A 25,112-nucleotide genomic window follows, 5' to 3' on the forward strand; every position below is an offset into this window, starting at 1 on the left:
GCACCAATCTAAAAAAATATCAATCTCTCAATCAATAAACCAATTTGAAGAGGACTGGGGCAGCATTTCCTGCTAACCACTGTAGGCCATTACTGTACCTATCCCCAGCTGGTACATTGAATACCAAACAAGTCACCCATTTACCAACTCGCCCCGTGCGTACAGCCGGCGGAACGGCTCAGCCTGGTATTCCTAAAGTAGCCTAAGTAAATTATGCTTAAACGGTTCAATCTAACCTTATTCCTAACCTTAACCTCAGTAAAACTATGCCTAAACCTAACCCTATTCCTAAACTTAACCCCAGTAAAACTATGTCTAAACCTACATTTATTTCTAACCTTATTCTCAGTAAAACTAAATTAAGAATACAAGAACCGCCGCACCGAGGGCGAGATGGATTATGGGCGACGGTACCTGATACCGGTACATTGAGAGCAGTCCATTTGGAGCTCATTTCCAGGTTAGGGCCATTTGAACTGCACACATGGCTATCAGATAGTGTTATCTGGTTGCCACCATGTCTACACTAGACCTGTGTAAACACAGGGCCTGATAAGAGACAGACATTAATGCATGTTGGTCATGTTTTACCTCACCCCAATGGACAAGAGAGTTGTGGGATATAGGCCAACTAGACTACTAGAGAGGCGAGTGCCTGTGTAGGGAATATAAACACACACACACACACACACACACACACACACACACACACACACACACACACACACACACACACACACACACACACACACACACACACACACAGAGTAACAGTATTTGCTTTCTAATGAGGCATTGGGCAAATGATGGGAAACCAGGATAATAGCGACAAATTGTGTAGGACGTGTTTTTTGTTGTTGTTTTTTGCAATAATCTGTCGCCTGGTGTTTGTATAACTGTGCAATAAAAATGCACAACACGTAACAGTGTATTTATAATGTGTAGTAGTGGGCATACAAAGTTGTACACAGGTCAGTGCAGTTATAGGTGTAAACATTTAAGTTGCATTTCTTCCTCTGCCTAATGGGAATGTGTGTGTGCATAATTTCACGGAAATCACACGCTGTGTCCAAGATTTTAGGCATTTTGTTCAAAATGGACCTGACCAATCCTGCAAACTTTGGAAGGCAATCTTAGCCAATCAGAATGGGATATGGGAAAGCAGACAGGTCCGTATTGATCACATGACTGTAGATGTAGTGTATTCCGATTTGCGTGATGTATGGATAAAATCTGTACGAGTAATATAAATAAATGTGTTTTGCAAAAGTCGGCCTCATGGTGGCGCTATAACAGGGCATTGTAGAAAAATTGGGGTTTGCCGTTGGCATCCAGGGAGTGTGTGCAGTTTGGCACACAGACGGACGGACGGACACACGGACGGAGTGCAAAACATACTCTCCCCATGCCTTTGGCTGGTGGAGACAATTAATGGGCTCATAATGAAGTTAGAAAAGGCAGGTTCATGTATGGATGGTGGGCAATATTTTATGATTGAATATATTTGCATCAGGTATGGATTCACTTGTTTTATAATGAGTCATAGCCTAATTGCTGCGTGTGCGTGCGTGCGTGCGTGCGTGCGTGCGTGGGTGTTTTGACAATATAGCTTAAATGAAGTTATTGACTTCACCTCTCAAACGGTATAAATGTTATGCATTAAAACCAGAGAAGAATGAGGTTTATTTCTCAATTCACCACCCAGTCCCTCAGTGGGATTGATCCACTCCAAAGTCAATGTGCACATGACGTATGAAAACATACAGCCCATTTTGTTATCATGCATGCTTCGCTCTATTTGCTAGCTACCTTGCAAAGAATGATTAGGCCCCCTTTTGCCTGGAGCATGAGGCCCCAGAAACGCACCTACAAGGCTACAACATATTTGGGCCCCATCTTGCACCACCCTTTACCCCTTATCCCTAAACTTATTTGCCTTTACAATTTTGAAAATCATTTTAAAATAGTTCAACTAGCCGATCTACATCGACACGTTGTGAGCTTATAGATCGGCTATTTGAACTAAGGTATTTTAGAAGGTTTTTCAAAATAGTAAAAAATGGCAAATAAGTTTATAATATGCTCAGCGTACTTACCGGTCCGGTATTTGCTTTGCTTGCTCGTGGTTGCCCATCGAATCTGACGATGACTTCTACTTCTGTCCAGCGGTGAGTAATTTGATGGCTGAACAGTCGAATCCTGATGACAGTGGATATCCAAGGGTGCCTTGGATATCTCCTCCTCCAGCCTGTGAGTCCCATCTACGCAGCACTGTCGTGTCACCAGATCGCAGGCCTGTCACAATTATTACATGCAATTATTTGAGATAATCGCAATAATTCGTTTCCACATTGAAAATGTTTCAGACACACACAAAGCCACACGTTAGAGCGTGTGGTAAAGACAGACTGCCTTTCCCACATAGGCCTATATGTTTTTCTTTTGCCTCACATGTTCTATGATGTTTTTCCTGATTACATTTATTATTTTATGATTATCATTTGTCGCAGTATATTAAGTATTTTGTGTCACAGTATAATCACCATTTCCTTTTGCTATAGCCTCATGGTCAGCACAATTTGAATGCTACAATGCTAGTTAGTTTGTATTCAGAGTGTTCACATCTTGACCCAGTTTGATTGTACATATTTCATTTCATATAATACTTTCAATTACTTCAGGTTACATATGACCCAGACAAAATAGCTTGGTTGAAACATACACATTTATTGATTTTAACAGATATGTCCAAATAAGCTCATTACCAAACACACATACTTGCCATATGATCCTCTTCCTGGTCTGAGGATCTGAAAAGACCACATAACCACAGTGCTCCTTATATAGGGTGGGTACTATAGGGGAATACGAGACATCTCACCCCGGTGAGTTGTCTTCACTTTTTGACATGTCGGGGTGAGTTGTCCGGACAGCTCACCCCGGACAGTGAAGACATCTCACCCCTAAAAAAGCAGGGGTGAGATGTCTTCACGTTTAGGGGTGAGTTGTCTGGACAACTCACCAAAAGTGGCTTTAGGGGTGAGTTGTCTTGTTACCCTATAGGGTAAGGTAATTGGGACATATACCCTTAGAGTATCTAAGCATACCACTTGCCAGGGGTGTGTGTATTTTTCTGTGTAAGATACATTTTGGCTGAAAAGAGTTGCGTTGCTAAAACATGATTTAATGGTGTAATGAGTGGAAACAAGTGCCATCCTATGCCCAGATATGCCCAACTAACTACAGTGTGTGCGTTTACTGGACATGGTGTGTTCTGATTGGCTCTCAGGTAGAGAGAGTTCTGTGATTATGTCTGTTCCATGCGCGGTTTGAGCAGTTATGTTCCGGTCCGGTGTTCAATGAGTGTAGACATACCGAGGAATCCTCCGTCTCCGCCCGACCACCACGGACTGACTCATCCACCAAAGAGACTATATTACAGATTACAGTATTACTAATAGCGTGAGTTTACCTATACCTGCTAAAGTGCTGTTGGATGTGTGCTGTACTGCCGTTCTGCCAGTAAACATCAAGTACTGAAACCCCTTGTTGTGGCATCATTCATTGCCTTCACACCACAGAAGGTTAGTCCACCACAATACTTACTTAATTATGATGATTTCTGTAAGGTTTGGGAAATGTTTTCTTTGTATATTTTCACTAGTGATGTTGGTGAATGTATTGAGTAAACCAGCTGTCTTGAGGACAGGTTTACTCTACATTCACCAACATCATTTATGTACATAAAAACTAAAATTACTTACTAACCCTTACCTAACATTTTAGTCTAGTTGAGGCGCTAGCCCCTCCAATGCATGGCTTTCCAAAATTATGTCATAGGCCAGCCAAGTCTATATGGACTTCATTTGTTTAGGGCAGTTATCATTATAATGTAATTTTTTGCCAGCGAAGTCTATAGACTTTAATGTTTGTTTACGGCCGTTATAATGTCATTTTTTGCCAGTCAAGTCTATGGTCTTTAGTGTTTGTTTAGGGCAGTTATGATGTACTTTTTTGTGCTGTTCTTAACCTTTTGGCATGTCCACTGTGTACACTCACAGATTATTTGATGCACCTTATACTACACAATTGTTCCCAGTTGATCCACTAAGCAGTCTGTGTAAGTAAGTAGCTTTGGGAACCAACAGTTCTAGAGAAAGGCCTATAAGTCAGGGGCCTATCTCCTGTTTCTGTGGATCTTAGTGAGCTGATTCTCTTCTGCTGTATAGTATAGTTAAGCTTGGAGTACTAATGGAATTGAATAACAAGCCTCCAATGCCTTCTGTAAATTATAATGACTAGTCCTGAAAGGGGATATGACCCGTTCTGGGGAGAGAGACAATGGGTGTCCCTGTGGCACGGCGCCATACATTACATGGGCATTTTTCGGCGCCCCGAAATGTGCCCCGAAATGCACCAATTCTCTCCTCAAATTTAGAGGACATTACTAAAATGATTAGTTAGAAATCCTGGCAGTGGCCACTCAAAAAAAGGTCTTCCAAGTCCTATTGCAACTTTAGAAATGTGCATGTACACTTATACTGTATGTTGGCTTGTTGAGTGAGAAAACAATGTTGCACATTAAGCTAATCATCTGGGGACCCCGCGGCCCTCCCCAAAATAATTTGGCCAGACCCACAGGCTGAGAACCACTGCTGTGTAGAGGATGCAGACAGCTTGACAGAACAGAATATCTGTGTGCAGATGGAGATTCTAGTCCGGTAAGACCTGGCACTGGAGACTCCCAAAAGCAGGGGAATTCAGATGGGAAAACATTGTTCTATAAGCACAGAGATATTTTCAACTGACTGGCATGCATGCATTCTCATTTGAGCGAATAACTATAACTATAACCTATAGCCTACAAGACTTCAAACATGGTCAATGTCAGCGACGTGGTCATCACTGATTCCCTGCTATATCAGTACATCCTTGCTACGTGTCCTGAAGCTAATGCTAAAAATAACTGCTCATTCGTGGGTAACAAGGTTACGATGCATCATTAATTTGAGTAATTTGCTATGGTAGCCTACCCCCAATTATAATGACTGTACAATATAGAGTATGTCACCTATGCCATGGAGCGCCAGCAGGGTTGGATCCTGTCCAGTTCACGGGCCCCTGGGAGCTGAGATCCATCCTAGGCTGATTCCACAGTACAGAATCAGCCCTCCTGAAGGTCCACAACGACCTGCTCCTCTCTGCTGACGCTGGGGACTGCGGTGTCCTACTGCTGCTGGACCTTAGCGCAGCATTCGACACCGTGGACCACACCATTCTACTGCACCGCCTCAAGTCCCATGCTGGAGTCCAAAACACAGCCTTGGGCTGGTTTGAATCTTACCTCAAGGACAGATCTTTCTCTGTCAATATGGGTACCATCTCCTCTCCCCCTGCCCACCTCTCCTGCGGAGTCCCCCAAGGATCCATCCTAGGCCCCATCTTGTTTTCCCTCTATATGCTCCCCCTTGGTCATATCATCAGACAATATAACATCTCATTCCACTGCTACGCAGATGACACCCAACTATATCTCCCTCTGAAACCCAACGATCAATCCACACTAAACAACCTAAATAAATGCCTCACCGACATCAAAAGATGGATGGCACAAAACTTCCTACAACTAAATGACAGTAAATTTGAAATAGTACTATTTGGTCCACCTGACTCCATCACACAAATAAAAAATGACCTTGGCGACCTCGCCCCCCTTGTCAAACCCCACGCTAAAAACCTTGGGGTGCTTTTTGATTCCGCCTTTAAATTCGACAAACAAATCAACACCATAGTCAAAACCAGCTTTTTCCACCTCCGCTCCATCACCAAAATTAAGCCATTTCTCTCCACACACGACCTCGAAATTGTCATCCATGCACTCATTTCATCCCGTCTAGATTATTGCAACTCCCTCTACACCGGAATTTCCCAGTCATCCCTATCCCGTCTCCAACTGGTGCAAAATGCGGCTGCCAGACTCCTGACTGGCACCAAGAGGCGAGACCATATCACCCCTGTCCTTGCCTCTCTCCACTGGTTGCCAGTCCGGTTCAGAATTAAATTCAAAACCCTTCTCTTCACATACAAAGCACTAAACGGACTGGCCCCCTCCTACATCTCTGACCTCCTATCATACTCCTCCTCCATCAGGACCCTCAGGTCAGCAGACAGACGACTCCTAGTAGTCCCAGCAACAAGGAAGAGGCTCAGGGGCGACCGAGCCTTTGCTGTCGCAGCTCCTATACTTTGGAATAGCATTCCTCTCGCTGTCAGATCTGCCCCCTCCACTGAGAGTTTTAAGTCTAGGCTCAAAACGTTCCTCTACTCTCAAGCCTTCCAGTCCCCCTAATACTCGTGCACTTTATACCTAGGATACGTTTTTTTTTTTCGTACTGCCTTTTAACTGCTTAACATCTCTCTTGACTACTGTACCATAACTATGCATTTTTATCATTTTATTTTATTTATTTTATTGTTTCACTGATGTACTGTATTGCACTGTATCGTATTGTTTTTCTGTGACCTGTGAAGCACTTTGGTACGATGAGAGTCGTTTTTAAATGTGCTATACAAATAAAATTGATTTGATTTGATTTGAGACTATTGGGCCTCTGGCCTGAGCCCATCATGCCGTCGCAGGGATATCCAGCTCCGACCACCAGTTGAGTTAAGCGACAGCACCTGTGAAACCTATGGGTAGTGGTGTCAGTTTTTATTTTTTATTGAAGTACAAGTATAAATACTGTAATGTAGTTAAAAATCTGGCATTAGAAATGTACTTGAGTAAAAGTACAAATGTATTGGTATCAAAATCAAATGCACTTAAAGTACCAAAAGTAGCCTAGAAAGTATGGCCCTTCATTATGCAGAATGTCCCATCGCAAAGCATTGTGATATTGTCATCTTGTCTATATCGGCTATTTTCAAATGGCCGAAATGTATAGCCTATATAGTTGAAGTGGTTATTGTAGGCTATGTTTTGTAATAATATTATAAAAGAAATCTAACAATACCTCAATGTTAGTTGTACTCAAGTAGCTTATAATACTTGAGTAAATGTACTTCACTTTACACCACTGCCAGTGCCAGTGCCTATGGCATTCCTTCAGCTGTTTACCTGCATGTCAAAGTCTGCTGTGAAAATGGCTGTCTTATAACTGTCCAGTCCTTCATTTGACATTCAATGCCTAGGGTTATTATGCCGCTTTTCAGAAACATTTTAGGCAATTCCCTGGCTGGCACTTCCTCCTCACAGCGTGAAAACAACAAATGTGGAAGACAAACAGCTACTATAGAAGATGATCTTCTATGCAAATATTACTGGATGTGCTGTGCACCGTGCGGCGTGCACGCTTGCAGGGGGCAAAACTCTTTTAGACAGAAACCAGCTGTGCATAATTAGCACAGGCGATTTATCCAGCTGGAGCAGCAATCTGTGTGTGACTGTGTGTGTGTGTGTGTGTGTGTGTGTGTGTGTGTGTGTGTGTGAGAGAGAGAGAGATAGTGACCTCAAGTAGGCCCACAATACATAGCCCAGCAGGTGTTCTGTACATTTTGAGATGTTTTGCGGCTGCCCATAGAGCTGTATGCAAGTTTGCCATTTTAATTTCCGAAGCAATTTGTATTGGCCTACCTGTTAAAACACTGTGTGAGACGTTTTGGTTTTTAATTAAACGTTTTCTTACAAAGGATTATATTATTGACAACAAAACAAACACTAGCCTACCTGTTTGTGTTTGTTCTCTATTTTGGGAAACACAGGAGAGGTAAGCCTCGGAAACCGAGACGTTTTTTATTTCAAGGGAGCTGGGAGAAAAAATGAATAGGCCTATGGACCAAGTTTGCTCTCTAGTGGACAACAGTCAACATCGCATGTCAGATTACATTCCAGATACTGGATGTAATGTAACTTCCTGTAGTTTATTGCTCAGTGCGAAAGTGCGAAAGGTGGGGGATATTGATACTGAGTCAACCATTATTATTATTATTATTATTATTATTATTATTATTATTATTATTATTATTAGTAGTAGTAGTAGTAGTAGTAGTAGTAGTAGTAGTAGTAGTATGAATAATAAAGCAGGTGTTACATCGTCAGTTTTGTCAAACCTAAATCATTTTGGTGCTTTCATCGAGGTGCTTTCATTATCCATTCAGAGGCTTTTCAAATTAGTCTATAATCAATTCATCATTTCATTTGTATTCTTATTTATTGCACATATTTTTCTTTTTGACTTCTAACCATTTATACAATGTTTTTGTCATTATTAATGTTTCAATGAAATGAGTACAAAAGGACCTAGATGGAAAATGACTCGGAGCCATCGGCTTTCTTGCGTTTAAAATGCTCTGAGCAGACCTTGTATCGAACTGTACTTTCCTGTGCTTTTTATTTTTATTTTTCAAACTGCTAATGAAGTATTCAATCAGTCAAATTCTCATCACTACTATTCACACATGCGGTAATTGAATAATATTTTTAGTTTTTTGGTTTCTGTAGCATAAACGTGTTTTACAGGCTGGGGTTGCTTCTTAACCTGACTCCGCCAGATGGCGGAGTCAGGTTAGTTGCTTCTAGGCCCAAGTCCAACCTTTCCACAATTTCTGGCTTCTGGTGTGACGTGTGATGGAGGGAGTTTGTTACCCTCCCCTAACCTATTGTCTTCCAAGAAAATGGATTATAGTCTCATATAGCATAAGACCAGACAGGTTTTGGGTCACTTAAAGGACAAGTAGTCTCAGCAGCACAAGTCCAGGCCAACTCTGTACTGTGCTACTATGTAGTGAAAGCTGTGACCATATGGCAAGCATGTCATGCCAGCAGACACTTAAGAATACGTAGTTATTGTATTAATTAACAATGTAAGTTGACAACACAGTTTTAACACATCTGTGATGATCAGTGTCATTTAGGCCGAACCCCATACTGTAGGCCTAATCTACTGTATAGGAAAATAACCCTTTTTATACGGTTTACCCCTCTGCTCCCTGTATCTGCTGCATGCTAGTCAGGTGCGACATATTACACAATATTACTTATCCATATAATCCTCCCTGAAACCAGTCTCTGTCCAATCCCCTCTTGCACCTGGTATGAATGATGAATGTCACAATTCCAAAACAATGAAGCAATCATACAGTAGAACTGTTAGAACGGTTGTGCAAATGGATTGTGGACAATGTCATCATGCAAGTGTAGCAGAGTGGCTCAGAGACTCTGCCTGATGGCCTCAAAAGTCTAATATCTCCCCTGGTCCAGAGGGATATCCCTTAGGTCTAGTGGTTAGCTTAATTAGCCGTGCACCCCCTGCTACCTCCTGAACTAGCTGACGCACCCCCCAGCGCCAAGTCTCATTGTATTTTTTTTAATATGATTATGGCAAATAATCACAGGATGTCACTGCACTGGGAGACATATAACTGCTGTTTACTCCCGCAGCTGCTCTATACATCTCCTTACAACAGTGGTTTACCGGATTTTGCCATTTGTGCTGTATACAGCATAAAACCGTCATTACCCTTTTCATGTCCCCTAGAAGGCGTTCGCGCACCACAAGGGGTGCACGCACCACCGTTTGGGAACCCCTGTTCTAGTGGTTAAGATGTTGGACTTTCAAGCGGGAGGCCGGAGTTCAAATCCCGGGCGTTACACAATAATAACATAACATGTGCCTGTCATTGAATGGTTACCAGAAAATATTTGGGACCCACAGTGACCAGATCCATTGGAGGGATGGCAACAAAAAAGAAAGACTGCAGCATTATTATATCTTGTACAATCATTGCTATGGTGACAGTCATGTGACAGAAATAATCACATTTGATTTGTACCTACATGTTTAACGGAGAAGAGAGAAAAGGGTTTTACTAAGGCTAAGCAGTGATTCAACCCTGACACTCAGTCAAACTCGTATCACATATTTTGAATGTGCAGTTATTAGGCTTATATATTACTACGAGCCTTTGTTGGAATGTTTGGAAAAGGTGTTGCGAGCTGTTTATGTGGTAATAATGTCATGCAGGTCAGAGGATTGAAAAGGAAACATTGAATGGGTACACAATCACCTCCATTAATCTGGGAAAGAAAACAACTCAATCACTAAGCAAACATTCATATTGAGGTCTATATTTGATTATGCAACATCAGCCTCAGATCATGTTGGGTTTACAGTCTCTGAAACTTTCCCATGAAGAAGCCCTATTTATACTTTATACGGTTGTGCACTGAAAATAGTCTTGCCACGTTGCTGGCGTGCAAATAGCCAATCCACAGTGCATGCCACGGCCACCGATGCACGGCCAACTATCAACTAACCAATAGGATTAGTAGGATTACTGTATGGTGATGCCAAACCCGAAAGGCATATTAAGTTTACTTCCTTGAGATAAATGCAGGACAACTGCCAAACAGAGCATAATGTAATTCTTGAACTTGCATACGGGAATCTCACTGCTGCAATGCAATTTCTGTCTAACACTGTTTCCTTGTTCCTTCTTAGAAGTGAATAAGAAAGTAGGGTGCGACTTACGGTACAAAGAACACTGCCTGTTAAAAAACCTGAATAAAAAGATTTTGAAAAGAAAAGAAAGAACACTGCCCTAGCATGCTTAAACTTGCACGCTCTCTAGTTTATCACCTTTTTCGATCAATATAGAAATTATAGCTTTAAACACGTACACAGTAAAATCCTCAGTGTTCATTTATCGATTTGCAAATTAACACACTTTTACTGTGCCTACCAATACTTCGTTCTCTCAGTTGGCTGACGCTTCGTGCCCGGCCAGATTGATGTATCTCCCTAATTAAATGAGTAATTAAATTGATTGAAGAAGCATAGCAGAGGTTGTATGAGGTAGGTATAGTATCATTTCGTTTAGCACAGCAGTGAAGTGCCCTCTGAGGCCCTTTGGTCCCCTTCTCCAGCACACAGACAGCACTGTCCTTCTTTGGCTCTCTGCCTGGGAGTGATATGGCAGGTGTCTCCTTGAAGGCTGCCATACACACATATATTATCTTCTTTTTCTGTTTTCCTTACTGGTAGTAAACCCCACTGTTTGCTTGATAACATATATGATATTTTCCGAGATATAACATCTATATTCTCTGGAATAATACAATACATTGGATTTAAGGGGCCTGTAACATTTCAATGGCAAAGATTGGTTGTGTGCAAGCACAGAACAAGGAAATGGAAACATAACCAGCATTTCTGGTACACATACCTGTACTGTACAGTTCATATCTATTGCAGTACAGTAGGCTACGTGCCAACTCTTCACAGGTCCTAAGCCAATTTAGGTACAAACACCCTGTGACCATTGTAAGCAGAGCAGCTGCTTGGAATACATCATTACTTACAGGCAGGACCACAAATATTTATTAACCCATTTAGACCTGAGGCCGATTCTAAAAAATGTCTTCTAAATCCTGTCAGTTTTCTGAAAAAATGTTTGTAGTCAGTCGTTCTCAAACTATTTCATTTCAAGGACCCCAAATATTATATGTAATCGGACGCCGAACCACATCTGAAAATATGTTGTTGCAGGGACCCCCCAGAAGCAAAGAATTGAGTTAAAAACGTTCGCTCTGAAAGAATATATATTCAAAGATTTGTGCCACATTTTCACGTTTTTTTAAAAAATAGCTAAGGGTTCTCCAGGTTAATCAATGAAAACTAAACAATGGGTTCTTCTTTGAAGGACTCTTGGAGCCCATGCAGGGGCCTTGGACACATACAGTACTTTGACTCTTATTCAAACTTGACCATAGTATTGAAAACCACTCACAGTAACCACACAGTCAGGCAAGACAATATGATTGCGTCGACTAAACCATATCAAATTGCTGGTGAAATATAGAGAAGGTACAAGGTGGATGACATTTATAGTGACCTTGTTTTTGGTTTGGGTTTTTTCATCATTTTCAAAATATAGAAGTGTTAATGTGCCTAAGACAAATGATATAAAGATAAATCAAATTGTACCTTACACAGGTTGTTTTTAAGTATGAACTGGCTATAACCAACATTCCTTTCATTCTACCCAAAGGGTCTTTATACACATTATGACAAATTGACAGTAATAATTAATTAACCGTTTAACCTATAAGCAGTAACAGGTATATCACAGCAAATCAAGGATGCAAAAAATGTGCCCATTTTTATTTAAAACAAAAGGTAAAAAATAAATAAAACCCATCAACAAACACTGAGAATGCAAATAATGCTTTTTCAGAAGTTTTAGAAATATTGTTGTTAACAAATACACATTAGTAAATAAAGCCAGAGATTTGACATCTCATTAGGCAAGTGTAAACATACACATTATTGTTTTTGCTTTCACACGACCTTCATTGGCCTTCATAATTACTGTTCTGACCTTCCTCGTAACCAAAGACTCCTTCCAACTCCAATCCAAAGCCAACACTTTCCATGCCTTTGAAAGAGTAACAACTTTGATAACGACAGAGGAAGAATACTGATGCTTATTGTCAAAAGAATAACATTTTAATTCTGAAGAAAATCCACTTCTTGAACGGAATGATTTCAAGTTCATTGAGCCCAGTCCTGTTTGATGCATGATTGATTCAATTAAATTATAATATCTTTGTGGAACCAAATAAGGTGTGTAAGACATCGTAAACATTAAACATGCAGGAAATGTAAACACGCATGCACGCATGCACACTGTATACACAGTACATGCACAGTATAAGTGTATACTGTGTTATGTATATACTGTACTGTGTATAGTGTATTATGTATACTATATACCGTATATACAATTTATTTGAATGTTATGTTTTCTGCAGATATGCATATCATGATTCTGCTATGTACTACATGTGAACAGTAAGAGAAACCCCAGGGGGTTGGCACAGAGGCCAGAGTTAGAACTTCCTCTCTTCTGCTAAATGAAAAACAACAGTTTAAATCCCCGGAGAATCCTGCTGCTAATCCATAATCCTCCTTGGTTCTTCATTGGCTCCTTCATTCAAGGTGTAAGGCCTGACCCACAACACATAGGTCTGGGTGCGAAGCTGAACGTGCTTTAGCTCTGAGATCTGATTGGATGCTCCACAGCTCCTCCCTTGCTGGCTCATCCTCAAGCCTGTGAAAATGACGGAGAGGATGTGGTCATGAAATGGGTCAGGTGCAGGGTGCGTGCCACTTAGAACTGGGCAAGGTGAGTCACAGATTAGCCAGTTCATGAACTACCCTGTACTACCCTGAAGAAGAGCATAATATGCTCTACAGATACATAAACTTCTATGTCCAGCGCAGTCTAAATACACAGAATAAAAATCTGAAGTGCAGCTGTACAATATAAAGGCCTTACAAAAAGTGATGATTTTGGTTCCCATTGCTATTTTGAAAGGACTGCATCATACAGTTTCTTTCCAAATGCACAACATATACAGTAAATGCAATAAAACATAAATTTAAACATAGGTTTGTAAGACCTAATGTATTCTTCAGTGAACAAGCATTGTGCAACAATGTAGCTTTAACAAAAAAAAGTGTTTAAAAAAGCGTTTTACCTCAAAATTCTGATAATAGACAAGACAATAGATACAATTTATCTTCACACGCTCAAATCAAATGTACTCTACAAATGTACTCTAATTACTCTGTAATGTGTTGTCTCTCTACATTGTGTTCATGTCTCCTAACTGTCTGGGAATTTTGCTGCCATTGTAATCCAATAACCTGGAGACACAACATTTTCAGCAACATAATTCAGAAACTATTTGTGAACAACATATTTGTAGCACGTTTGCTTATCCCAGTGAAGATCATTATGTAATGCGAACTAACACACAACTTGCTATACTTTTATATAGTATATACCTAGAAATGTAATCACAGATGTTTGATACAGTAGTGTGCCAAAATTAGTATTTTTTGTCAGACAGTAAGAGGGAACAGTGTTCTGCAGCAATCCATTATATTTGTAAATGTTCAGTGTGTAAACAATGAAAATATGTATAATTTTAAAGCTTATTTCTACTTTGTCCTATGTAAAGTCAGACAAAATCAAAAATATGTTTTTAGTTTTTGTCATTTGAGTCAAGTATACATTTGCCTTAAAAGATGACGCATGTCAAACACTCACCCTTGTGTATTTATAGATGGCTCACTTCCACAAATCTCTGCCACTGAAAAGTTGCCACGTGGTCGAAGTGGCAGGGTCAGACTTCGATCTGAAAAGCTGCGCCGGATGAAGGGCTGGGGGCCTCGGACAAATTGCGGAAGCGTGCCCAGATTTCTCCAAGACTGTTGGAGAACAGAGACTCCAGTGGAGGCCCATGCTTGAGGTGGACAAGGCTGTGCCTTGAAGAGTGATGGGGAGACAGGGCAGAAGACGGAGCGAGCATTACTTTTAGGCCGAGTAGATGAGTCTTCACCGCTGTTCTCCCGTGTCCATCTTTGCACTTTAGGTGAGGCCGGTGGAGATGGCGCTTTGAAACGGTACGATGAGGCAGAGTTTGCGTTTGAAATATTCTGTCTTTGTACTTTAGGCGAGGCAGGTGGCGACGGTGCCTTGACGTAAGAGTGTACATAGTTTGTGTTTGAATTATTCCGTCTATGCACTTTAGGTGAAGCCGGTGGAGAGGGTAGACTGGAAGAGTTGGAGGATGCCGAGTTTACATTTGGAAAGCTCTGCCTCGCAACAGGTGAGCTTGGTAACATCCTCTGAACTGATGGTGGTGTAGGGAGTTTCCGGTTGGTTGGGGGGCTGATTGAGGACGAAGAGCTGGGCTGCTTTGTGAAAGAATGGGGACTGGGCAGTCTTCGGTGTGAGCTACTTGGAGTAGGTGTGGATGGTAGCATTCGGGCCCTAGACGTTGGTGGGGTAGAAGACGGTTGGCTACCGACTACTGAAGTGGGAGTCACCATACACAGTGAATCGTTAGAACCACGGGCCAGACGGAAACTGACGTCTTCTTCCTCTGCTGATGCTGCTGGGCTGAGAGCTGGTGTTGGAACGTGATAGCACAAAGAAGAAATGTCCAATGCAGAGTCTGACGAGTGCCGCAGGTGTATGATTTTTCTGGATTGTTTATACAGGGAAGCAGCGTGTTCTGCGTCTGAGTCGACCTCTGGCTGAAGGTCAGGTTGGCTCTGTGCTTCAGCAGATGTGTCCTGGTAATCTGTCATGGCAGTGGAAACAACCCTAGAACCTTGGGGCAGGCTCCCTTTGCTTGGCAGTACTGCCACAGACTGAACGGAGGCCCGCAGTCGTGACACCGTGGCCTTCTTCCCAACAGCCGACCTCTCTGTATTTGTAGTCCTTTCGTCTGTTTCAGAGGAAATACTTCGGGCTCCCTCAAATGAGTTGTCCAGTAATACTTCCAGTGGTGGCGGTGGAAGATTAGCCAGATCCAGGTCCTCCATTTTATATGTTGATATGGTTTCAGCTCGACAACTGGTCATTCTACTGCTGAGCGCGGCCTCCATGTTTCCCAAACCTGGCAGCACAGGAATGCCACACCTTCGCACGCCTTTGAGAGGCCCCAATACTTTGGGGCTCTCTAGTTCCTCTATACCCTGACTGAAAGTATCAATCAGTCTCTTGACTGAATTTCTACCTCTGGACAGCCCAGAAGATGGGCGTGATGAAGGTGGGCTCGGAGGTGGGGTGGCTTCCAATGGACTCTTAGAGGTTTTCTTTTTGTCTTTCTTTTTCTTAACCTCTCCCACATCTTTGGTTGCTTCTTGTTCTCCGTTGCTGTGCTTCATGAGGCCTGCCTTGTCCTTGATAGGTTGACGGCTGTTCTTCTCCAGTGCAGGATGTATCCGACTGGCTGCTACAGAAGGCATAGGCGCATTTCCCTGAGTTTGTTTGGATGGAACTTTGTTACCTGTGTTTGTCCCTGTCTGTCTGCACATTCTCTCTATCCTCTGACTTAGATCTCTCTGGGTTCTCTCTAATTCAAGAAGTGTTGGATCTTCTGCTTTGCTTCGCAGTGATTCTGTAGACCGTGTGCGCCGCTCTTTGGCAACAGGGCTCTTTTTGTTGGCTCCCTTCCGAACAGGAGCTGCCGTCTGGGGTCTCCTTGGGGGCCGATCCTCATCCTCTGCCCACTGACGTCTGCTCGTTTTGGGGCTTTCTGTTAACTTAGCTTTGGCACAGGCATGTTGTGACGGAACAAACTGTATCCGTCCACTGATAGCATCTTTCATCTTCAAAGTCATCTCTACGTTTTGAGGGTTCTCTATACGCTTCGGCGGCAGGCGGCAAGGTTTTTGGTCCGGTTTAGCAGGTGAAGAGTTTGATCGCTTCCTAACACACACTTCGCTATCTCCTGTGTCTCCATCTGTTTCCTCCTCATCAGCGTCTTCTTCCTCATCATCTAAGGAGACTGATCCCAACAGAGACTCTGTGTCTTTTTGGTCCCTAGCTATAAGAGTACATATAGAATCTAGGGAGTTGAGAGAAACACTAGGGCTCATTTTGCTTGAAACCTTTGGCTTTGATGCTCCTTGCCTCATAGTCCTGATGTTGCATCTCATAGGACTGGGAGTCGTCCTATTTGTCCCTGTAGACTCACCACTCCCACGTCTATGGTGTCTTTCAGAGCCAGCCAGGGATTCGTTCTCGGCCCCAATACCACTGTCCTCACTAAAGAGAGATGAATCCTCCGGTCCCGGCTTGCGCAGCGAGGCTACTTCTATTCGGGTCAACAGTCTCAATAGCCTGGCCTCTACTGCATGCTTTGCTTTGAGCTTCTCGACCAACAGCTCAGAAAGAGACGCAAAGTACTCAACGGCCTCCTCCATTGCAGAGTCTCCAATTCCACCAACAGTTTGGCTCACATTCCGCATTCTCTGAGTCGTATACTGAAGGAGCTGCTGCAACAAATCTGGCGGGGGCTCGCTATCCATCTTCAGTGACGAAGAAGACAGGTTTTTCATAGGGCTCGGCCAAGCCAGATGTTCCCCGTTCTCTTTCAGAAGCCTCTCCCCCTCGTCCACCACTCCCTCAAGGGCCCGGTTTATTTCCTCGTAACGTAGAACCATGAAGGCCACCATAGGCTGCACGTTAACCTGCGTTTGGGTTGCCTGTTCCAAAAGACCCAGTAGAATGTCATATTTATTTATACTAGGATTCAAAAAGGCATATGCAGCTTGGTGTGCTTTTACCAAAGGCTCTGGAAAATCCACTTTCTGCTCTGACAGTGTGGCTTTTTTCTCCTTCTCTTTCTTTTTCAGTGGTTTAACGCCTCTGTTATTCTTCTTCGGCTTCTTTGCAGTCTTTTTGTCTGTTGCGTCCTGCTTGTCTCCTTGTTTCTCTTTTCCAGGTGTCAGTCTACCGACGTCCATCCCTTGCGTCCCCTGTTTATCCAAGTTGACTGCTTCTGGGGCCAGCTCAGAAACTGAAGCTCTCTTTTTTTGCGGTGTGAGAGGGGGCTGAGCGCAGTGGGTCGGTCCAGCTGGCTTCCTTTCCCTGAGGTCCCCTTCTGCTGGTACTGCGGAGCCCCCACCCTCTCCATCGTCATACTGAGGCTCTCCAGGACCATCCTGGGTCCCAGGCAGCAGGGTCCTACCCCTTCGGAAAGGTCCCTGGGTCCCAAAATTGTTGCCCTTTGATGGAGAGCAGCCCATTTCAAATGTTTCAAATAGAAGAAAGCCTGTTAGTGCTACTCAAAAAGTGGCCAAGTAGAATTTGAAGTAAATAATACAAAGGAAAGGCATGGGCCCTTAGCCACCTTCTGTAGCTGTCGCATTCAGATGGCCCCTCTGCAGGCTGTTGAGTCTGAAAAAGCTGTATTTCCGAAACACCATTACCCAAAACAAAATATTGATAAATCCATCTTGAAAGACTATTCTACCAATCATAAATTGGCAAATATATCCAGAGAGTATTCTTCATGTTCCTTAAGTTACTGTACTGTATCCTCCTGTATGTCACGAAGGACAAGCAGCTGAAAGGATTAGTGAGGCTTTCAATGCACTCCTCAGTGCACACATGTCAGGTTAAAGCATATAAAACTGCACCCACTTGTAAGACCATAAGCTCATTTGTGTAATGACGGCTGGCATCAGGTAGCTGCTTATAGCTTGCTGCACAGTATCACTCACTTTAACCCATGGCAAACAAAAATAATTGTCCAAATTGTATACAATCTCAACAGTTGGAAAACCAAAGTTATGTTGTTTTAATTTAAATTAAAGCCTGAGTTATGCACAGGTGTCACACACTGAAAAGCGCATGCCTATATTACCAGAAACAACTGGTATATTATGGTATATGACCAATTAAGATATGTCAGATCTTCTTAATTGGTCATAATAATATAACACATATATACTATACCAGTTATTTCTGGATATTTAGTATGATGATCAAATGGCAGAGAATGATGGTAACCTGATTGAACTTTAACATTTTCACATATAAAACTCAGTTAGTGTTTGGCATGTGCCTTCAAGTTTGTTTTTGGTTCAACAGATCTGCTATCCCAATAGTCTCAGTTCCGTGCACAGCACACTGTGGTAGGCTATATGCTTTTCCTCTCCAAAGACAAAAAGGGATCTATGCATGTTTACAACACTTGAAGGGAGCAAAGCAACAACTTGTGGAGATAAAAGCGATAAAATGTAACATAAAACTTAAAAGCGGGTTTGGCAGCTAAATAGAAGTGTGCTTGGCTGAACAAGAACTAAAAAAATGTCAAATAGGAGAGGCACAATTAAAAAAGATCTCACAATGTGCCATTAACGACCTGAGGCCGATCCTGCAAATGTCTTTTAAATCCTTAACACTTGTCAGTGGTTCTCAAACCTTTTTCATGGCAAGGATCCCCAAAAATGATATGTATTTAGCCACAGATACGTATGATCCTAGATTCCAATGCATTTGATGTATTACCTTGTGTTGTCCTTGCTCTGGATTAAGAGCATCTGCTAAATGCCTAAATTGTAAATTGCTCGACTTCTTTCAAATGATTTGGGTAAATAATACATTTTTAACAACTTCATTTTTATGCTTGTTCCACTGGAAACACATGGCAGTCCAATCAGATTTGATTCATTTTGATTCATTTATTACATCCCCATTAGCTTGCTGTACATGACAGCAGCTACTCTTCCTGTACATACAGTACACCATTCACACGACACAACACAACACAACACAACACAACACAACACAACACACAACACAACACAACACAACACAACACAACACAACACAACACAAAATATCACCTCATAGCATGTCTAATACATTTGATAGCTAGCTCAAAGCTTCACATTAACATCAAAACAAATACCATATTATATCGGGATCAGTGATTATGAATTATGAATTCACTTCTTAAGACCAGAGAGAGAATGTTCACATCTAATAATTGAGATGACAAGCTGATCCACAGACTTTGTTGTTGTTATTCTGTACCATATTCCGCATTTTAAATGCAAATAAACTAAACAGAGACACTTATTTGTTGGATGCAGATTATTTGCTGTACATTTTTTAATTGAATGCTTCATTTTAAGTTGATCCTTACAGTTGTTGTATATTCAGGCTTCATGTCAGATAATACAGGGGATGACACAGGACATTCCTAACTCCTCAATTGGAGATTGTTTTATTTTTAGGCATGCAAAGCAAATACAATTTCATCAGATATTCCTATACATTAATACACATACATAAAAAGTACATTCCATCTGGCTGACATGTGTATGTCATGAAGGCAAAGAATAATGTCTTAAATGTTTTAGATAGACACACAGACACACATAAAAATAAAACAGTGGATCTTTATCTCAATGGGATTTTGATCTGAACCTTTGCCTAGTTGAGGATATGGCAATACACCTTGAATCGTTTATATCACTCATTGTTATAACTGCTATAGAAGATTCTACTGTGGATATGCCTGAATCTGTAGAATCACAACTGTTGACTGAATTCCCTCTACATGGTGCTACCGCCTCCACCGAATCAAGAGAGATATCTAACAGTATGGGTTTGGTGGAGCTGATTGAATACATGCGCACTCTGTTTAAGTAAGCCTGCTGACTGATATCTTTTTTCTTGTACAGCATCATGTAACACTTGGGCAAAAAAAGGCAGAAGAGCACACCAAAGTTGGAGACAACAATGGCAGATGCTTGGACAGATGAGCGCTGTTGACTTTTTGTCACATATATTGGGATGAAACACACCCAAACAAATAGGTAAATAAGCATGCAAAATATAATGTAGCCCGTCTCATTAAAGCGCTGCGGAACCTTTCTAGCTTTCAGGGCGAGAATGAAGCAAATAAAGGCAAGTAGGGCGATATAAGATAGCATAATTCCAAATCCCCAATTAGATCCTTCATTGCACTGCAGCAGAATGGTCATGCTTTGCCGCAAAATGTGGATCTCGACCTTTGGACCCCTAATGATCAACCATAACAGGCAGATAAGGCCCTGGATGGCTGTACCACAAATAACGATGACAGGGGGTTTATAAAGTTTGTTCAACTTATGCTGCCGATGTCCATCCAAAAGGAATGCAAGGAACGTGCGGAAAGCTTTGACCAGGATACAAGACACAGTCAGTGTGAAGCCAAAGCTGTACATGGTTTGACGAGATCGGCAAATGTGATCATTGGGCCTACCAATGAACAATACCACTGCGCTGAAGCTAACTGCTAGCCCAGCCATCATGATAAAGCAGAGATTCCCACCTGCAACTTGGAAAACAACAGTCTGGCGACTAATCACAAAAATGATCAGGACAGATAAAAGCAGCAGATAACCTACTCCAGTAGCAACAAGCAGGACAATTGCACCGATGTCATTCAGCCTCAAATAGCCTTCTGTTCTTGGCTCACATTTACTCCACCCTCTCAAAGACCATGTTCCATTTGGACATACCAGGCAGTGGGGAAGGTCTGTAAAAAAGGTTGCATTAATATATTAGGTAGTAGAGGTAGTATACAGTGGTGAAGGTCTGTAAAAAAGGTTGCATTCATATATTAGGTAGTAAAGGTAGTATACAGTGGTGAAGGTCTGTAAAAAAGGTTGCCTTAATATATTAGGTAGTAGAGGTAGTATACAGTGGTGAAGGTCTGTAAAAAAGGTTGCATTAATATATTAGGTAGTAGAGGTAGTATACAGTGGTGAAGGTCTGTAAAAAAGGTTGCATTAATATATTAGGTAGTAGAGGTAGTATACAGTGGTGAAGGTCTGTAAAAAAGGTTGCATTAATATATTAGGTAGTAGAGGTAGTATACAGTGGTGAAGGTCTGTAAAAAAGGTTGCATTAATATATTAGAGGTAGTAGAGGTAGTATACAGTGGTGGAAAAAATGTCAATACTGCAACGTAGAAATACTCTGTTCCAAACAAAAGTACGGAATTCGAAATTGACTTGAGTAGGGCGGTCCGGGAAGGGGGATAATTGTCACTGTACAACTACGGGCTGGGGAGGCACCTGTCAGGGGGGGTCGAGTGTTGGGCGGGAGGGGTAGGACAAAGCGGGATATGGAACATATTGGTGATTATCAGTTGATACAATTCGAAACGGGTGGGGCTCCTCACTGGCAGGTGAGTCAGTAGGATATGACAGCAGTGTGTGTGGAGAGGAATCATTTGGTATAACGACTACATTTGGGAGAAAAAAAGGGGTGTAAAAATAATTGGCTATTCTACAAAAATACCTCACAATTGTACTTAAAGGTATATTCAGTGAATTTACTTAATTCAAATATCACTTATTTTTTCTTTTTTTCTGGATAATCCTCCCTACTATAGAGTGTGCTGACCATATAAGGAGTTCCTCCCTGTCCCCAGTGAGCCCCTGGGGTAAAAAAACCCTAGTTTCAGTGTTGGTGGCGGGTGGCAAAGCCTTCATCCAATCAGGATGAGAGGGGCCTTCCTCCAATCATGATCGACTGGGGGCGGGCCTTGGTGCACATGCTGTTGGCCTGTTGCACTTCCCCCCACTGTAGAGCGTGCATGTGCACATTTTGTTGCCTGGGCGGACTGGGTGGTTTTCCAAATCACCCAAATCACTGAATGCTCCTTTAAGTACAGTAATTGAGTAAATGTAATTAGTTACTTTCCACCACTGGTAATAATACAACATATTATATTAATAATGTATTTAGTAGTAAGGACAGAATTGTGTACTGACTTGAACCATTGGTGTAAGTTCCTTCTTCACACTTGCTACAGTTATAGCAGCAGTGTATCATGATGATTTTCTTGGCTGTCCCTGGGGGGCAAGATTCTGAGCATCTCGACTTTGGAACCTAAAAGGGTCAAGTATTTCTTAATATCTTATTTCATTTAGCCTATGTTTGATTAAACCAGTGGTTTTCAACCATTGGTCCACCAGTGGTCCTTGGAGGGGTTCCAGGTGGTCAACCCGGCTAAATGATGGAGAGTTGGTAACCAAATTAACTCTTGAGAGTGTAAATTGACGCTTACGGGTCCATTTGGTTTCATTGTACGCTCTCAAGAGTTAAATTATTGTTAAACACCTGCATTAGGCTACTTAATTTACAAGAGGTCTACTGCCACAATTGGAGCACGTCAAATAATTCTTATTTTGATCAAAGTTTGCCTGTTATCTCTATGTTACCACATCAATACAGCATGGAATTGTGGACAAAACCTTACCCAATGATGACAAAATATTCTTTAGTTTTGGGTCTGTGAGGCAAAATCTGATCAACTGGTGGTCTGTGGCTCAAATGACGAATAAATAATGGGCCGTGATATAAAAGAGGTTGAAAATCACTTATTGAAAACCATGCAATAGTGTTGTACAATGTTACTATAGCGTTACTCTTACTGTTCCGTTTGGAGTTGCCCAGTTTATACTTGCTGATCTGATCTCCACAACACTTTCCATCAGATTATACCGTCCGATATCTTCAAAATGTCTCCTGTCTCCCCTCTTTGCCCAATATACCAAGTCATAGCCATCCGCAAAGCTGCCAGAATCATCAAAGAAAAACTGCTTATTGTCAAGAGTGAAATTAATTTTCTTCAGTTCCTGGAGAAGCTGAAACAAATAAGAGCATAAACACATGAACATCATCAAGTGTCAATAATCCTAACCCTGGAAAGGATATATAAAATGTCATTCATAAAAGGAAACAAAACAACAACACCACACCATTCCATGAAACATTGATTTAAGTTGTTCTTACTTTCCATGGTAGAATGTTTCCCTCTCCTGAACAATTAAACTGATTGCATTTGAGAAGAGATCGCAGTGCATGAGCAACTGACCATACGGCCAGTGTCTCTGAATATGTCAAGCTCAAATCGACTGCATCTGTTAGAAAGTCATCATTTGCATTTTGGGGGTCAGGCAGCGTGCAGGCAAGTTCAGATTTCAACATCAGGGAGTATGACAAAGGACAGTGGGCAGCAGACTTGCTCTTGAGGCACTCTTTGTGTTTTATTAGTTCTGGAGAACATCCAAACCTGGCATTTTTGTACTCTTCGATGAAACTGTTCACCCCTCCTGGGCCAGGCGCAAGATTTGTGAGGAAATTGTTGAATCCCGGGTTAAGGCCTTTGATGAAACTAAATCCAAAAATGTCGCCAATTGCATTGATACCTTTCACTGAGGCCAAAGTTCGTGACATGGACCAGCTGTCAGTGGCAATCCAGGTCTTAGAGATCCCTTTCCTGATCATCTCTTTAAACAGCTGTTCAACCAGCGCACTTCTCAGGATCAGTAAGACTACCTGTGCACTGGAAGACTGAATGCGGTCTGCCACCTCACGGATCCGCTGCACTCTGTCGCTGTGGCCCAGGTAATGAGGCAGGACCTCCTGAAAGGCAGCGCACACGTGTGCATTGTCAGCCTCTATCAGGAAACTCTGAAGAGCATCCCTGCCGTACGTATCATCCCCTGACACCACACCCACCCAGTTCCAGTCAAAGTGAGCCATGAGCTTGACCAGAGCACGGGTCTGGTGTTCATCGCTAGGTATGGTGCGCAAGAAGGATGGGAAACGGAATTTATCATCTAGGATGGCTGCAGATGACGTGGTGCTTATCTAAAAGGGACAAGAAAGTTATAAATAAAAGTGTTATGGCACTACATTTCAACCTGATTTTAATCCAATACAAGACACATTGTCAAATTGTTAACGCTCTGCACCTGAGGGACCATGTAGATGCCCAGGAGCCGAGCCACAGCGATGGACACTTCAGAGGTGCGTGCTCCAATAATGGCCTTCACTACTGGGCTCTCGGTGAAGTCGCATTGTGTTGTCGTGGAGCTGTTGATGGCCAAGAGGTGCAGGGTATTTTGGATGGCTTTGCTTGCATCCACGCATGTGTCACAGATGATGTAACCAAGACGAATGCCGGGCAGAAAGCCAGAGTCATTGATTGTATCAATGGTGTGGATGACAGCCAAGGTCTGAACAAATGACCGCAAATCAAACCTGGAATCAGAAAACAAGTACTCGCTTAAAACTACAATTCTTAATGAATTCACCACAGAACAGCTAAAAAAGTTATCCAACCCACCAAAACATAATTATAGTCATTACTTATTACAATTACATATTACTATATTTACAATAATCTTCAATAATCCACAAAATATGTCAAAATAAATGTGTCTGTAGGTATATTGTGTACATTTGAAAATGTATTGAGTTGTGGAAATATACCCTAAAGCTCATATGGGGCCGGGGCTCATATGTCATAGCCAATTGTCAACTGCCGTATATCTATATCTGCAGTAGAATATGGATTGTGAAGTTCAGAAATAACTATACGGCAAATTCCATAGTTCAAGAAAATGATTTAAATTACATGAATAATTAAAGCATAATTATTCCCAGCTTATTCTAAAATATGTGAATTCATCTCATTATGCTCATTGCAATTAAAATACGGTATGTGTAGGCTATACGCTTTGAAAACTTACTCTGTGCAGTTGAATCTTCCTGGCTGGATTAGACTGTGCAGGTTCTCACTCTCCACCTTAGCATGGCAGGCACACAGCATTCCAATTATAATGTCCCCTGGACTACTTGCCCCACATGTAGACTCACAGCTTGATCCCAAGCCCAAGAAAATGGTCGCAATCAGAATGTAACACCTCACCCAAGGGAACATGATAGCAACAGAG

At 41.9% G+C, this 25,112-nt stretch overlaps 2 protein-coding genes across 3 annotated transcripts; both read right to left on the reverse strand.

Annotated features, from left to right (window-relative positions):
- Positions 1 to 12,163: 12,163 nt before the first annotated feature.
- On the reverse strand, positions 12,164 to 17,758 carry pcare1 (photoreceptor cilium actin regulator 1). The gene is made up of 2 exons (XM_079527596.1): positions 14,116 to 17,758; positions 12,164 to 13,110 (listed from the first exon to the last, which is right to left on the reverse strand). The coding sequence occupies exons 1-2, from the start codon at positions 17,607 to 17,609 to the stop codon at positions 12,990 to 12,992; spliced, it is 3,615 nt and encodes a 1,204-aa protein (XP_079383722.1). The 5' UTR covers positions 17,610 to 17,758; the 3' UTR covers positions 12,164 to 12,989.
- A 1,287-nt stretch (positions 17,759 to 19,045) lies between these two features.
- Positions 19,046 to 25,112, reverse strand: LOC306941958 (G-protein coupled receptor family C group 6 member A-like). 2 transcript variants are annotated; one of them, XR_013792219.1, is made up of 7 exons: positions 24,909 to 25,112; positions 24,129 to 24,417; positions 23,164 to 24,024; positions 22,803 to 23,015; positions 22,140 to 22,257; positions 19,673 to 20,896; positions 19,046 to 19,580 (listed from the first exon to the last, which is right to left on the reverse strand). XR_013792219.1 is itself a non-coding variant. In XM_079527601.1 (5 exons), the coding sequence occupies exons 1-5, from the start codon at positions 25,097 to 25,099 to the stop codon at positions 20,852 to 20,854; spliced, it is 1,599 nt and encodes a 532-aa protein (XP_079383727.1). In that variant the 5' UTR covers positions 25,100 to 25,112; the 3' UTR covers positions 20,742 to 20,851. The 2 variants fall into 2 exon arrangements, 1 of the variants encoding a protein (XP_079383727.1); XM_079527601.1 differs by lacking the exons at positions 19,046 to 19,580; positions 22,140 to 22,257 and having other exon boundaries at positions 20,742 to 20,896.

This window comes from Electrona antarctica, assembly GCF_951216825.1.
Source record: "Electrona antarctica genome assembly, chromosome: 18".
Lineage (NCBI taxonomy): Eukaryota > Metazoa > Chordata > Actinopteri > Myctophiformes > Myctophidae > Electrona > Electrona antarctica.